Consider the following 12,681-nt stretch of genomic DNA (forward strand, 5'->3'; position numbering starts at 1 on the left):
TGCCGTTAATGCGCTTCACGCAACATCTCTATAGGCCCAAGGCGGGCGCAATGCAAAACGTCATGATACCCAGCATCACCCCTCCCTCGCATAACTCTCTAGCAAGTGTTCCGGTACAACAATTAAAATTATTTGATGGTTTATAAAATTTTAGACTCTACACACGAGAAAAGTTGTGAACGGAATACAAAATGCGTCCGAATGTTGTCAACAATTCAACTGCAAGCCGTCAATTACAATACGAATTAGTGAAATACATCAAAGAAATACGAATTTCCATCAATAAGTAAACAACATACAATTATTTGTCTGTACAGGGCAATGGCGCGGCCTTCTTCTTCTTCCTCCTCAACCTATCACACACGATCACCCTCTCCAACATCCCCACGCGCTGCGTCAGCGCGTTCAGCATCTTCGTCTGCGCCTCATTCCTCTCAAACAACTCACTCATCATCCTCACCATCTTCTCATTCTCCTTCACCACCATCTCCAACAACTCTCTCTCTCTTCCGCCACTCGCCTTCTCCTCACAATCCCCCATACCCCTCTCCATCCCGCACGATTCCTCCAATTCCGCGCCACACTCACTCTCCCCGCCCTCAATTTCGCCGGCGACGATCGCGTCAATCCGCTCCTGCAAACCGATCGCCTTACGAATCACAGCCTTCCTGCATCCCCTAACCCCGAGATCCACGCCGCGGATCGAATCCAGCTTCAGCAGCAGAGACATCAAACTCTCGCTCATCCGTAACCGCTCCTTCGCGTCCGTCTTCACCAACTCCATGGTTTCGCGCCTCCTCAGCCTCTCCTCGATCTCATCCACCTCCATTTTAACGTCCTTCACCTTCCGCAGGCTCTTCCTCGCCAAAAACCCCCTGAAAACCTTCTGTATCTTCACGGCCGACTCCGTCCGGTCTAATCGCTCGGATCCACCAAATTGAACAGGAATCCGAACTACTTTCGGCGCTGCGGACCTCTCCGCTGGATCGGCGTGGTAAACGGAGTGAAATGGATGGTAAGTCGGGTAGGGCTGCTGGTACCTCCGGTGATTTGTGAAGAACGGACTATACATTTCTGAGATTCAAAAGAGGGAATATAAGTGATTTTGGAATAGAAATGTAATTGAGCTGAAAATTTTGATGGATTTTGATTGTTTCTTAATGATAATTTTGAGTGAAATGAACCCGCTGTGTGCTGCTAGATGCAATGGACCACTACAATTTTTATATAGATTTTGTCTAATTCATTCTTTTATACATGACCGATGTGGGATTAACATTATGGGATTAGCATGCATTCCATACAAGTTAACATTAAATATTTAATATTTAATACTTGAATACTTTATTTAATACTGGATGATAAAAGTTAGCTTTACTTATTTTTTATTTAAATATTACTATTAATTAATTAATATATGGACAAGTAATGGTGAAATAATTTCTTTATTTTAGCACTATAGTCTATACCTCCAGTAATAATGATAACAAGTAGAAATCCTTGAATAAAAATGATTGTAAATCTTGTTTACAAAAGGAAATTTCATCAAGTATTTTCAAATAGATATGTAAATATTTTACTAATTTTATAGCTACTATCACGACTTTTTTTTTTGTTTCTTTATTTTCATTTAGAGAACTAATAACCTTAAATAACCCTTTTTTTGTTTCTATATAATTCAGTTGGTTGATTGGTTGTACAATTTTCATCACAAAAATATGTATACATATATACATAGGGTTTTGTATATAAGCATTTGTTTTGTGTATCATAGAAATGAACAATGTTTATAGTTAAAACATTCAACCATCAATTTTTCTAGTAAACGTTGTGTTTATAATAATCTCTTCCAAAGATGTTTCATTCTTGCATGAATTTTTAGTAGTCCCACATCGGAGGTGGAATGGATGGTTGGTTGAGTTTGTGTAGTTATAAGTATTGGGTAAAAAGGCATTAAACAATAATTAATCGGGTATTGCGGGTATTTCGTGTATACCCGATACCCGATATTACCATGCCTAGATTACCCGATCCCGAACCCGTATCCGATTTTTTCGGGTAGCGGGTATTTACTTGATTCCCCTATTCAGATCCAACCTCGGATGCTAAATCCACTCCGGATCCAAGCATCCGACACAAACTCCGACCAAAAGTATATCCATAGCTACAGATTCGCCAAACAACCACCGATCAACAACAACAATTCAGATCCACAACCTCTTTCCCAGATCAAACACAGAATTATCCAAAACAGAGAATAACATTCAACTGCCGAAATTAAAACCTCAAACAAAAGCTCAGAATCGTAAATCAACACAAGATAAACACCAACATGACATAAACTAAATGCATAGATAACTGATAAGTAGCAACAACCAAATCGACTTCCAAAACAATGAAGTTCGACGGAATAAAAGTGCGAAAAGCTGAATGAAAAACAGATTGTTTCTTCGCCCTCCGAGAGGACGGTGTTACCACTGACTTTCGCCGAAGACAGAGACCCCTTAGAAACCCTAAACTATCCCGTAATTCCCATTTCCCAAGTGTGTGTGCAGTGAGCTAAGAGCAAAAATCATGTCTATCGCACGTGCTGCATGCTCCTTTATTTATAGGCATTGAAGTAGGTCCAGCGAGGTATGAATAGTCTTTGTTGCCCTCAGCTATTGACCTCCTTCGTCTAGCCATTTTTTTCTCTTCAATTCTGCTCACTTTCCTTCATTTTTCTTTTCTAGTCCATTGTCTCCAGCTCTTCCTGGATCTAGCGTCTCCTTCACACACCTGGCTTAAAAACTGCGTTAAACCCAACAAAATACAGTGTTTTTCACCACATAACCGATGCATGAAATTAGCCTTATCACGGGTATCCGATACCCAGCGTGTATCGGGTCGGGTTTGAAATTACCCAATACCCGCTATCCATTTGAACACCCCTAGCTAATGTATACTTTCCTTTTATTTCTTATGATTATCCCCATAACAATAGATTATGTAACATTCCAAATATACAAAAACATAGTACCAAAAAATACATAAATATGCATCCTATTTTATCAATCTTATTTGGACTAATAGCACTTTTTGGTCTATTCAGATTTTTACCATAACTTTTAAATGTCACTTTAACTTGTAATACTCCAGTAAATTTCCTATAAAATTAAATTTTGTCAAAACTTAATTTTACTTGGCACACCAGGATATCTACGTCATCTAACTGTCAATAGCCTTAAACGATGTAGTCTATAGGACGAACTTATAATTCAGTAAAAAAAATTATACTCTTCGAAATACATAAGCTTTAATTCGTTAAAAAATCTACTATTATAAGTTCAAAGTTTATGTATTTTTTCACCATATTGAAATTTAAAGTTCGTAGTAAAACCTAAATCAACCAAAAGCTATAGTAGTTTTTGGCTACCAACCCATCTTATTTCACTTGATTAGCATCTAATAAAGTTATATAATCGCTTTGCTAGAATCCAATTGTTGCAAATAAACACGTTTAATTACTTATTTTGGTCACAATTACAAACGTGTTCGTGTAGAACTTTAATATTCTTGAACAAAATTTAATTTTGAGAGTGATATTAGAGGTAATCAGCAATTTAGTATTAGTCGCGTGTTGTACTATCAATTTTCCAAATTCATTAACAAAACATAAATGTTTGATAGCTTGTCATCCTAGCAAATAATACTACAAATATCTCGACGCAATCATTGGAGTGAATTTTGATAATAATATCGATACAAAATGAAATTTATGAGAGAATGAGGTAGATTCGAAAATTAATTATTAGTACTACATGGAGTATATTACTTCAATTTTAGGCATGTACATGTGTTTACAATAATTGTCAATCTAATAAATTACAGTTTATGATGTTTTTAGTGGAAAAATGTTTATAATGCTAAAAGAAATATATAGAGAAATAGAAATAGAACTCTCTAATGATCAGAGATAGCAAATATAGAGATCAAATAAACATAATATTTTGATTGAAATATATATACTACATTCGATAAAAAAAAAGCCCCCTAAAATATACGTATATTAATTCTAATATGAAGTAAAGTATATACAAATACAATAGGGTTAGCATAATACAACGTGCTCAATTATTGAATAATTGAACAAGCGAGGTCAATTTAGATTAAAAAGAAATATTTAAGAAAACATAGATCGAGAATTAGCTGTGAATTTTTTTTCAAACTAATCAAGTTATTAACCAGTACTCCATTTTCTATACACATTATTAGGTATCTGACTACAGTGTACATGTTTACAATAATTGTAAATCAATCTTCTTGTTCGTAAAATAAATTATATTAACGACTAGTATTTTTATGGGAATTTTGTTAACATTCTTTTATAGAAATATATAATGAAGAATTAAAATAATTTTGAATAAACATAATCAAGTAAAAGATTCCCGAATAATGAATATATCATAGTACTTCAGTAAGTAAGATTTATACAAATGGTTAAAATAAACATATTATTGTTCGATAATAAACATATTACTGTTCGATACTGAATAATCGAATAAATTATGTCATTTCTTAGTCTTGACAATTTTTTCAAAAAAAAGTATAAAGTTCACGGGCTGGGGATCTGCCTAAACGGGGAGTATTTTTAATTATAAAGGAAAGAGTGAACTACAAAAATGATCCATGGACTTTAAAAATATCACCAGCAGTCTCTGGACTAAGGGTTAATCTCAAAAATGGTCTTTTTGCACTGTTTCGAGACGAAAATGCCCTTTTGAGGGGTTTTGGGCAATTTGGTCTTTTTACACTTTTAACATTTTAAATATGATATTATTTCAGTTATGTACTAAATTTGATATTATTTCAAAATTATCATTCTTCTTCCCTTTTGTCATCTTTCACTTTGTTTCTTTATTTCAATATTAGATTTTTTACAAAATTAAATTTTAAATTTTAGTTTTTAAATATCAATAAATTTTTTTAATTATAAAAATTATTAAATAACAAAAACTGTGCAAAATGACCGTTTTTGATATTAACCCTTAGTCCAAGGACTACTGGTGATATTTTTAAAGTTCAGGAATCATTTTTGTAGTTCACTCTAAAAAAAATACTAAAGAGTCATGCCAAGCGTGTTTTTTTTTTCTCATACCAAAACATAGCATACAACTTCATTAAAATTTTAAAAATTGAAAATTCAAATAATTATTGCAACAAAAAAAAATTGGATATAAGGACACTTTTTAATGCTAATAATCTGTCCCACGTTACTTGAGTCATTTCTTTTTTCACTCGTTTTGGAAAAATAATAATAAATAGTTAAAATGGAGAGAAAAAAAAGTAAGAGAGAGAATAATGTAGAGAAGAGTCTTAACTATATTATTCATTTTTTTTACTTTATTTTCTCTTCATTTTAATTATTTATTATTATTTTTTCAAAACGAGTGCAAAAAAGAAGTGACTCAAGTAACGTGGGACGGAGGGAGTACTAATTTGTATGTCTGATTATACCCCCAACACTTCATAAAGTGTCTTTATTGTTAGCGTCTCAACTAAAATTCGGGAATACAAATAAAAGCATCATAAAAGTGTCTACTTACCAAAGTTTTGGTCTAATTAATACAACTCTGAATCATAACAAATACTTACTATTACATATATTTAATTTTAACATACCATACCAAACATATCATACTAAACATGATGTTAATAATATCAATATAATAAAAGATATCGTCGATTTATAACTCTTTATTACATACCGTGTGCTAGACAAGCACATAGTAGATAGAGTATTATATTATACGTAAGTGGGACCACTACACTGTCACGAGATGAAAAATATAATCCATCGAAAGAAAACGACAACCAACTACACGAGATAAAGAGATATACTTTAGTGCCGAATTAAACTCAAGCCATATCGCCAGTGAGAGTCTTGCAGTATTCAACTTTGCCACTTAACGTATTTTTTATTGTCAGAAGATTCGTACTAATAGTGTTGAGATGTTTTATTTTGAGGGGGAATGATATGTGAACTCCTTATGTGTGCACCACTTCGTTTGATGCACGTTTAACGTTGTTCATTTTGATCTATATATTTAGTTTGATTCTAATACATTAAAAATATTATTGAAATTTTTAATTTTGCACAATTAATAAAAATCAAAGTTTGATTTGTTATTTTATTAATTTATTTAAAATTGGAGATAACATTAGCAAATCGAACTATAATTTTTATGAATTTTGTGAAATTAAAAAATTCAATAACATTTTTAATGTAGTAGAATCAAATTAAATATATAAATCGAAACAAGCAACACTAAACACATGTCAAACGAGAGTGGTGCTCACATTAGGAATGTAGCATATCATTCCTCATATTTTGAGTATGGAGATTCAAAATTAAATATGTAGTAAGTTAAGTGAAATGAAAATACAATACGAGAGAGTAGAATAAGAGAATGAATAAAGTAACGAAATTAAGTATATCGGATTTCCCGCAAAGAGAAATGACTGAACTATAATGAGAGTATGAGACGACCCAAAAATGAATACGACTCAATACTTATGGTACAAAGGGGCTAGTACATCTCTAACATTAAATTTTCGAAATCTTAGCTTGTATTATCCGTCTATTATACTAATGGAGTAAATTGAATACAAATGTCAATCGATTGTTTGCCGAAAAAATAAAAAGGAATGAATCCATAAAAGCAATTCAAGCCGAGTTTATAAACAACCACCTAATTTGTAACGGAAAATGATCCTTTTACAACTTTTTCAAAAAAGAAAATATTCTCCTCTATGTCTATAAATAAAAGCCTCATTTTGTTTACTTTAGTCAATCTATAAAAATCAATCTATTATCATTTTTAGCAATATTCATAATTTTTTCCCTTCATATACCAATTTATTTTCAATGGGCTTTAATAGAAGGAAAAACTGAAAGGGGGCCTTTTGCAAATCTGAGATTTATTCGAAAATAAAAAAATAATAATTCTCGATTATTTGATTTGGCTGTTCTGACCACCCAAACCCTCACCCTCTCTGTTTTTCCTCTTCAATCACATTTTCTCTCTCTGCATTTTCCAATTGCTCTCACAAACCCTAATTCTCGCTCTACCTATACATATCACATATGCATACATCCCCCAATTTGCATCTGGAATCTTTCTCACTCTGATATTTCTGTATCGCCACTCGCGGATTCACTTCTCTCTCAATCTCGCTCTCACTATTTGTTTGTTTCGTGTGTGATTCGCCGTTCGTTGTGTTTGATTGTTACCTGAAATTCTCTGGAATATCAATTTGTTGCGATGGCGGAAAGTAAACTGGATCTCCCGGAGGATCTCATCGGTTCGAAGCCGTCCGATCAATCTTGGATTCCGAAAGGTAATCTTTGATTTTTTTGAATTCTTATCGACTAGTGATTGTATCGATTTGCTCGCTTTGTTTGGATTTGACTATATCATGTGCGAATCCGTGCTTTGTTTTGGATCTGTTTTTGCAATGTAGCTATCGACCTATATCCTAGGGTTTCAAATCAGATTCTTCACTTCTGATTTAGTATCAACTTATCGAGTGAGTTCTTAAGATTGATTGGTTCTGCTGGGATTGAGTGAATTCTAGTCTATTTACTTGTGCTCTGATTGTTTTTTTCGCTTTATTTTTAAAAATCTGTAACTGATATATTCTGGTAATATTTTCGGTACTGAAGCTTCCACTGGAAATGATGAGGACAAGGGGTTGATGGGATCACTGGATGAGTCAAAGGGTAATAATTGTTTTGCTTGCCAATTTATTCTACCTGGCACCTTGTGTATCTTCTGTATCCTTACATCTTATTGCCTTAAATCTATGTGTATTTTCTGCAGATCAAGCAGCTTCTGAGATTCCTCTGTCCCCACAGTGGCTGTATGCTAAGCCAAATGAGCCAAAAATGGTAAATCTGATAATCTTCAGTCCCCATGCATACCTGATAGAATTTGTCACTTGATTTCTTAAATTAACTCATTGATGAACTGGATTAGAGGATTACTAGTTTGGATAGTTCATAATATCTCCTAGTTCTCAGCCTTGATTCGTGATTGAATCAATAGACACATGTTAGATGAACATCTTTGTTTTTTAAGCTGGAGACTTGAAGATTTCACATACTAATATGCAATATCTAGATTGATGAAGGCTTTTGTGCAGTGTGCACTGTATCAATGTTGTTGGCTTGGCAATTTTGTACATGTATATAATTGTTAATATTTTCAATTTTTTGTTTCTGTTTTGATGCCTTTTGCAAGCCTTCTGTCTAGTTATACACGTATTTTTGTTCTAGCCTCCTGTAAAAAAATGTTTCATTTTGAACATATATTATAGCTTTGCAAAGCCTGCTAAAACTGACCACTTCAAATGTTATACCACTTAACTAGAATTTTTAATATTAAGGTATTGGTTTTTGATCTTGAGGAACTAAAACTACTGGTTTCCTCGCTACATTTCTAGTTTTTCTTTTATGTTCAGATAATCACATTATTTTTCTTCTCATCAGGAAGCCCGTGGCCCAAGTTCTCTGTCTCTTGGCACCTCTGCTGATTTGAACCAAAAGGAGGTTTGGCGCTCAGATGTTCCTGAGGAAAAAAAAGATTGGAGAAAGATTGCTCCTGAACCCGACAGTGCTCGCCGCTGGCGTGAAGAAGAAAGGGAAACTGGAACGTTTGGGCGAAAGGATCGCAGGAAGATGGACAGACGGGTTGACAATGCTCCGGCCAGAGAACCTACTGAGAACAGATCTTTGCCAGCAACTGACAGGTGGCATGATGTTAATAATCGCAGTGCTGGCCATGAAACAAGGCGTGATAGCAAATGGTCTTTAAGGTGGGGCCCTGATGACAAAGAAAAGGATTCTCGGGGGGATAAAAGGACAGATGTGGAGAAGGAAGAGTCCCATAATGAAAGCCAACCATTTGTTTCAAATAGTCGTTCTGGTCCTGAGCGTGAAACTGATTCTCGTGATAAGTGGAGGCCTCGGCATAGGATGGAGGGGAATCCTGCTGGATCTGGTCAACGCACTGCTCCTGGATTTGGACCTGAAAGGGGAAGAGTTGATGGTTCAAATGTGGGCTTTACTGTAGGGCGTGGTAGATCTTCTGCTTCCATTGGAAGACCTTCATCATCTTCTCCAATTGGTGCTGCTCAGTGTGATAAAAATGGAAAATTTGTTTACCCCAGAGGCAAACTACTTGACATATATCGTAAGCAAAAGCTGGAGTCATCCCTTGCCCCTGTGCCAGACACTTTTGAGGAAGTACCCCCAATAACTCAATTAGAGGCTGCAGATCCTTTAGCTTTTGTTGCTCCGGACGCTGAGCAAGAGGTGTGGCTTATGAATCCTTGTATATCTATTCATAAGTTTTCTCCTAAATTATTGATACTTTTAGACAGGATGCCTTGCCGAAATTTGACGAACTATGTTTTCTGTAACAGGCTGTACTGAGTGACATATGGAAGGGTAAAATAACTAGCAGTGGAGCCTTGTACAGTGCACTTAAGACGGGCAGATCTGGTGATAGCTTTTCAGGTGTTTTATGCATAACTGATGCACTTGTCCTTTTAATATGCCCGTTTTTGCCTCCACTTCTCTATTCCTTTTGGTTATATCACTAATATTTCTTGCCTTGACTTCTCTATCCCTTTTGGTTATGTTTATAATATTTCTTTATGCTTCTTATAGAAGTGGCAGACGTTGAATTCTCCAACGGAAGACAGGTTTCCTTCTCTGCTGATGTCACTGAAGATATACCAGATAACTTCGATAAATCATCAGCTGATATTCATGAAGCTAGTGTTGATAGCATATTCTACGATACTTCATCGAAAGGAGGTCTGTTAAATGGTGAGAACTAGACTGCATTTTGAATATGATATTGAAGTCTATACTTTTACTCAAATATTTTTTAACTTTACTACAGAGAAAACTGTTAATTATGAAGAACAATATGAAGTTTTAGAGAACATGAACGAGAAAGAACTGGATATTGGCCGTTTGCAAGCTCTAAATGGTGCTCAATATGGTGAGTTGCAGCTAAAGGTTGCAGGTGCTGCTGTCAATCATCACCCTTTGTTTGAGAGTCTCCAATCTGTCTCACCATTTGATGTAAACAATAAACTCCGTGAATCAAACTCTCTTTTATCTGTTCAAACATCAGAACAGTTCTGGTCTGATGAGCTGCACAAGACTGGGAGCAGAGCCAATGAATATCAGCTGGATAGAGGAATCCCTCCAGAGGAATTGAGTTTGTATTATCAGGATCCTCAAGGGGAGATACAAGGACCTTTTCTTGGGGTGGACATCATTTCATGGTTTGAGCAAGGGTTTTTTGGGGCCGACTTACCTGTTCGTTTGGAAGATGCGCCTGATGACTCACCCTTCCTTGAATTGGGAGATGTTATGCCTCAATTGAAATTTGGACATGAGTATGGTAGTGGAAATGAGTTGAGTTCCAATTTAGAAAAGTCAGCTGTAATGGAGGGTGCGTCTGAAACATGCTTACAAGCTGGTGCTCCAGTTCCTGAATCTGTTTCTTCCACTGTAGTGGATGGATCCAGATGGCAGTTACATGAGTTTGATAATATCCCTTCACATCAAGGTCAGTCAAATGTACCTGACAGTCATCGTCATCTGCCACAACACATGTACTCTCAGGGAAAAGATTTCAATGATTTTGGCGTCCAAGATGAAGGTCGGTTCATTGTTACTGTTTTTTATTAGTTTTGCTTTATCATCACAATGGAATATAGTTCTAATTCTTTTATCTTTATTTTGAAACAGAAATCGTGTTTCCTGGAAGACCTGGTAGTGGTGGCAGTACGATAGGAAAGACGTCGAGAGTATATGGGGAATCTGCCTCAAATAGTGGGAACCAGTCGCATCTCCCTCATGAAATGACAGAGTCTGGTTTGTCAAATCAGAATGACAATAAAATGAATCCTTTTAGATGGTCTGAGCTTGCCAGTACACACACAAGGAGTGAACAGGCACCTCCATTCAGTGGAGGCGTGCAGGAGAAACTTGTAAATGCAGGACCTGGTGGTAGACTTTCCCCTTTCAGTGCCATGGCTAATCAGGCTCACGCCCCAGAGGCATGGAATGATGCTTTTGGCAGCAGCTCACATTCGTATCAAGATGTCATGGATGGTCGCCTATCTTCCAGAATGGACCAAGAATTTAGCCAATTTGATATAGCAGAGAAGCTATTGCAGCAGCAACTTCAGCAGCAGCATCTCCAGCAGCATGGTGTGGTGCCTTCCCTTAATACGCACATGAGTGATGCAATGCTAGAAGGGGCCCCATCTACTAAGTTGATGCACCACAAACAGCTTGGTAATCAAATGGGGCAAGATATGGAACATCTATTAGCCCTTCAGCGGCAGCAGCAGAGGCAGATCCAACTTCAACAACAGCAGCAGCTGCAGCAACAAGAGCAGTTCCATCAGCAGCAAATGTTGTTGAAAGAGCAACAGCAGTCTCAGGCAAGACAGGCTCTTCTTGAGCAGTTGCTGCAGAGTCAAATGCGCGAGTCAGGTCGTGGGCAGTCTCGTGCTGCTCTTGAACAGGCTTTGTTGAAGCAGCAAATTCTGAATGATAGGCAACAACGCTCCCAATTTCCTTCTAGGCATTCTGATCCATCCCTTGAGCAGCTAATTCAAGCAAAATTTGGTCAAGTGCCTCATCAAGGGCATCAAAATGATTTAGTGGATCTCTTGTCACACGGAAGGCATGGGCAAATTCACCCCCTGGATCAACAGATCATTCAGCAAGATCAGCTGCATGGGAGGCAGTTGCCTTTGGGGCTAAGGCAGCGATTGGAAATGGAAGAAAGGCCAATCAACCCTGGGTGGTCGCTTGATGATGCTGGTAATTTTCACAGAAATCCCTCTGCCACTAATAGAGCCATCACTGCTGGATTTGGTCCATTGGATTTTTATTCCCAACAAATTCCACCTCCGGAGGAGCATCTCAACCTTCTTGAACGCAATCTTTCTGTACATGACAGACTCCAACATGGTCTTTATGAGCCTGGCATGTTACCTTTTGAGCGTTCAATGTCATTGCCTGTGGGTCCTGCTGGGGTAAATCGTGATGTTGTGAATTCATTGGCTCGTGGCCTAGAAATGCAGGAGCAGATTGCACGGATTCAATCTAGTGGTCAAGGCGGAGGATTCTCGTCAGGCATGTTTTCTCAGCATATAAACCACCCTTTACATTCCAATCAATTTCATGAGTCACGAATGGATACAACAGAGGGCCATTGGTCTGATAATAATGGTCATTTACCGAATGATTGGATGGAGTCTAGAGTTCAACAACACCTTCATAATGAAAGGCAGAGGAGAGAGATAGATGCCAAAAGAAATACTGAAGACCCTAGTTTGTGGATGTCAGCTGGATCAAATGATGACAGTTCTAAGCGATTGCTTATGGAGCTACTACAGCAGAAAACTGGCCACGCATCAAGTGACCACACTGATATGATTAATGGAGTACCAAATGAGAGAAGGCCACCTTCAGGTCATCGCCATAGGAGCATGTCAAACCAGTCATTCGGTGCTCTTTCAGACCAGGAATCTGGTTTCAACAACTCATTCACTGTTGGGTCCTTTAATTCTGATTCAGGTCTGCCACCACAGAATCGACCATCT

The 12,681-nt window shown here is 36.8% G+C and overlaps 2 protein-coding genes across 2 annotated transcripts in view; one reads left to right on the top strand and one right to left on the bottom strand.

Annotated features, from left to right (window-relative positions):
* Nucleotides 1-254: 254 nt before the first annotated feature.
* LOC125212378 (BAG family molecular chaperone regulator 5, mitochondrial-like) lies at nt 255-1,149 on the bottom strand. The gene has a single exon (XM_048112534.1). The coding sequence runs from the start codon at nt 1,070-1,072 to the stop codon at nt 302-304; it is 771 nt and encodes a 256-aa protein (XP_047968491.1). The 5' UTR covers nt 1,073-1,149; the 3' UTR covers nt 255-301.
* Nucleotides 1,150-7,019: 5,870 nt separating this feature from the next.
* LOC125209879 overlaps nt 7,020-12,681 on the top strand; it is a 6,381-nt gene continuing 719 nt past the window's right edge. Inside the window, exons 1-9 of the mRNA XM_048109456.1 lie at nt 7,020-7,380; nt 7,706-7,762; nt 7,863-7,930; nt 8,531-9,355; nt 9,466-9,559; nt 9,713-9,874; nt 9,951-10,052; nt 10,188-10,721; nt 10,811-12,676. Coding sequence (XP_047965413.1) covers nt 7,305-7,380; nt 7,706-7,762; nt 7,863-7,930; nt 8,531-9,355; nt 9,466-9,559; nt 9,713-9,874; nt 9,951-10,052; nt 10,188-10,721; nt 10,811-12,676 — 3,784 coding nt within the window. The 5' untranslated portion in view covers nt 7,020-7,304. The remainder of the gene's footprint in view (nt 7,381-7,705; nt 7,763-7,862; nt 7,931-8,530; nt 9,356-9,465; nt 9,560-9,712; nt 9,875-9,950; nt 10,053-10,187; nt 10,722-10,810; nt 12,677-12,681) is intronic.

This window comes from Salvia hispanica, chromosome 3 (assembly GCF_023119035.1).
Source record: "Salvia hispanica cultivar TCC Black 2014 chromosome 3, UniMelb_Shisp_WGS_1.0, whole genome shotgun sequence".
Lineage (NCBI taxonomy): Eukaryota > Viridiplantae > Streptophyta > Magnoliopsida > Lamiales > Lamiaceae > Salvia > Salvia hispanica.

Excerpts from the sequence above, each read along its gene's own strand:
- LOC125212378 (XM_048112534.1), bottom strand. The coding sequence starts at position 1,072 with ATGTATAGTCCGTTCTTCACAAATCACCGGAGGTACCAGCAGCCCTAC.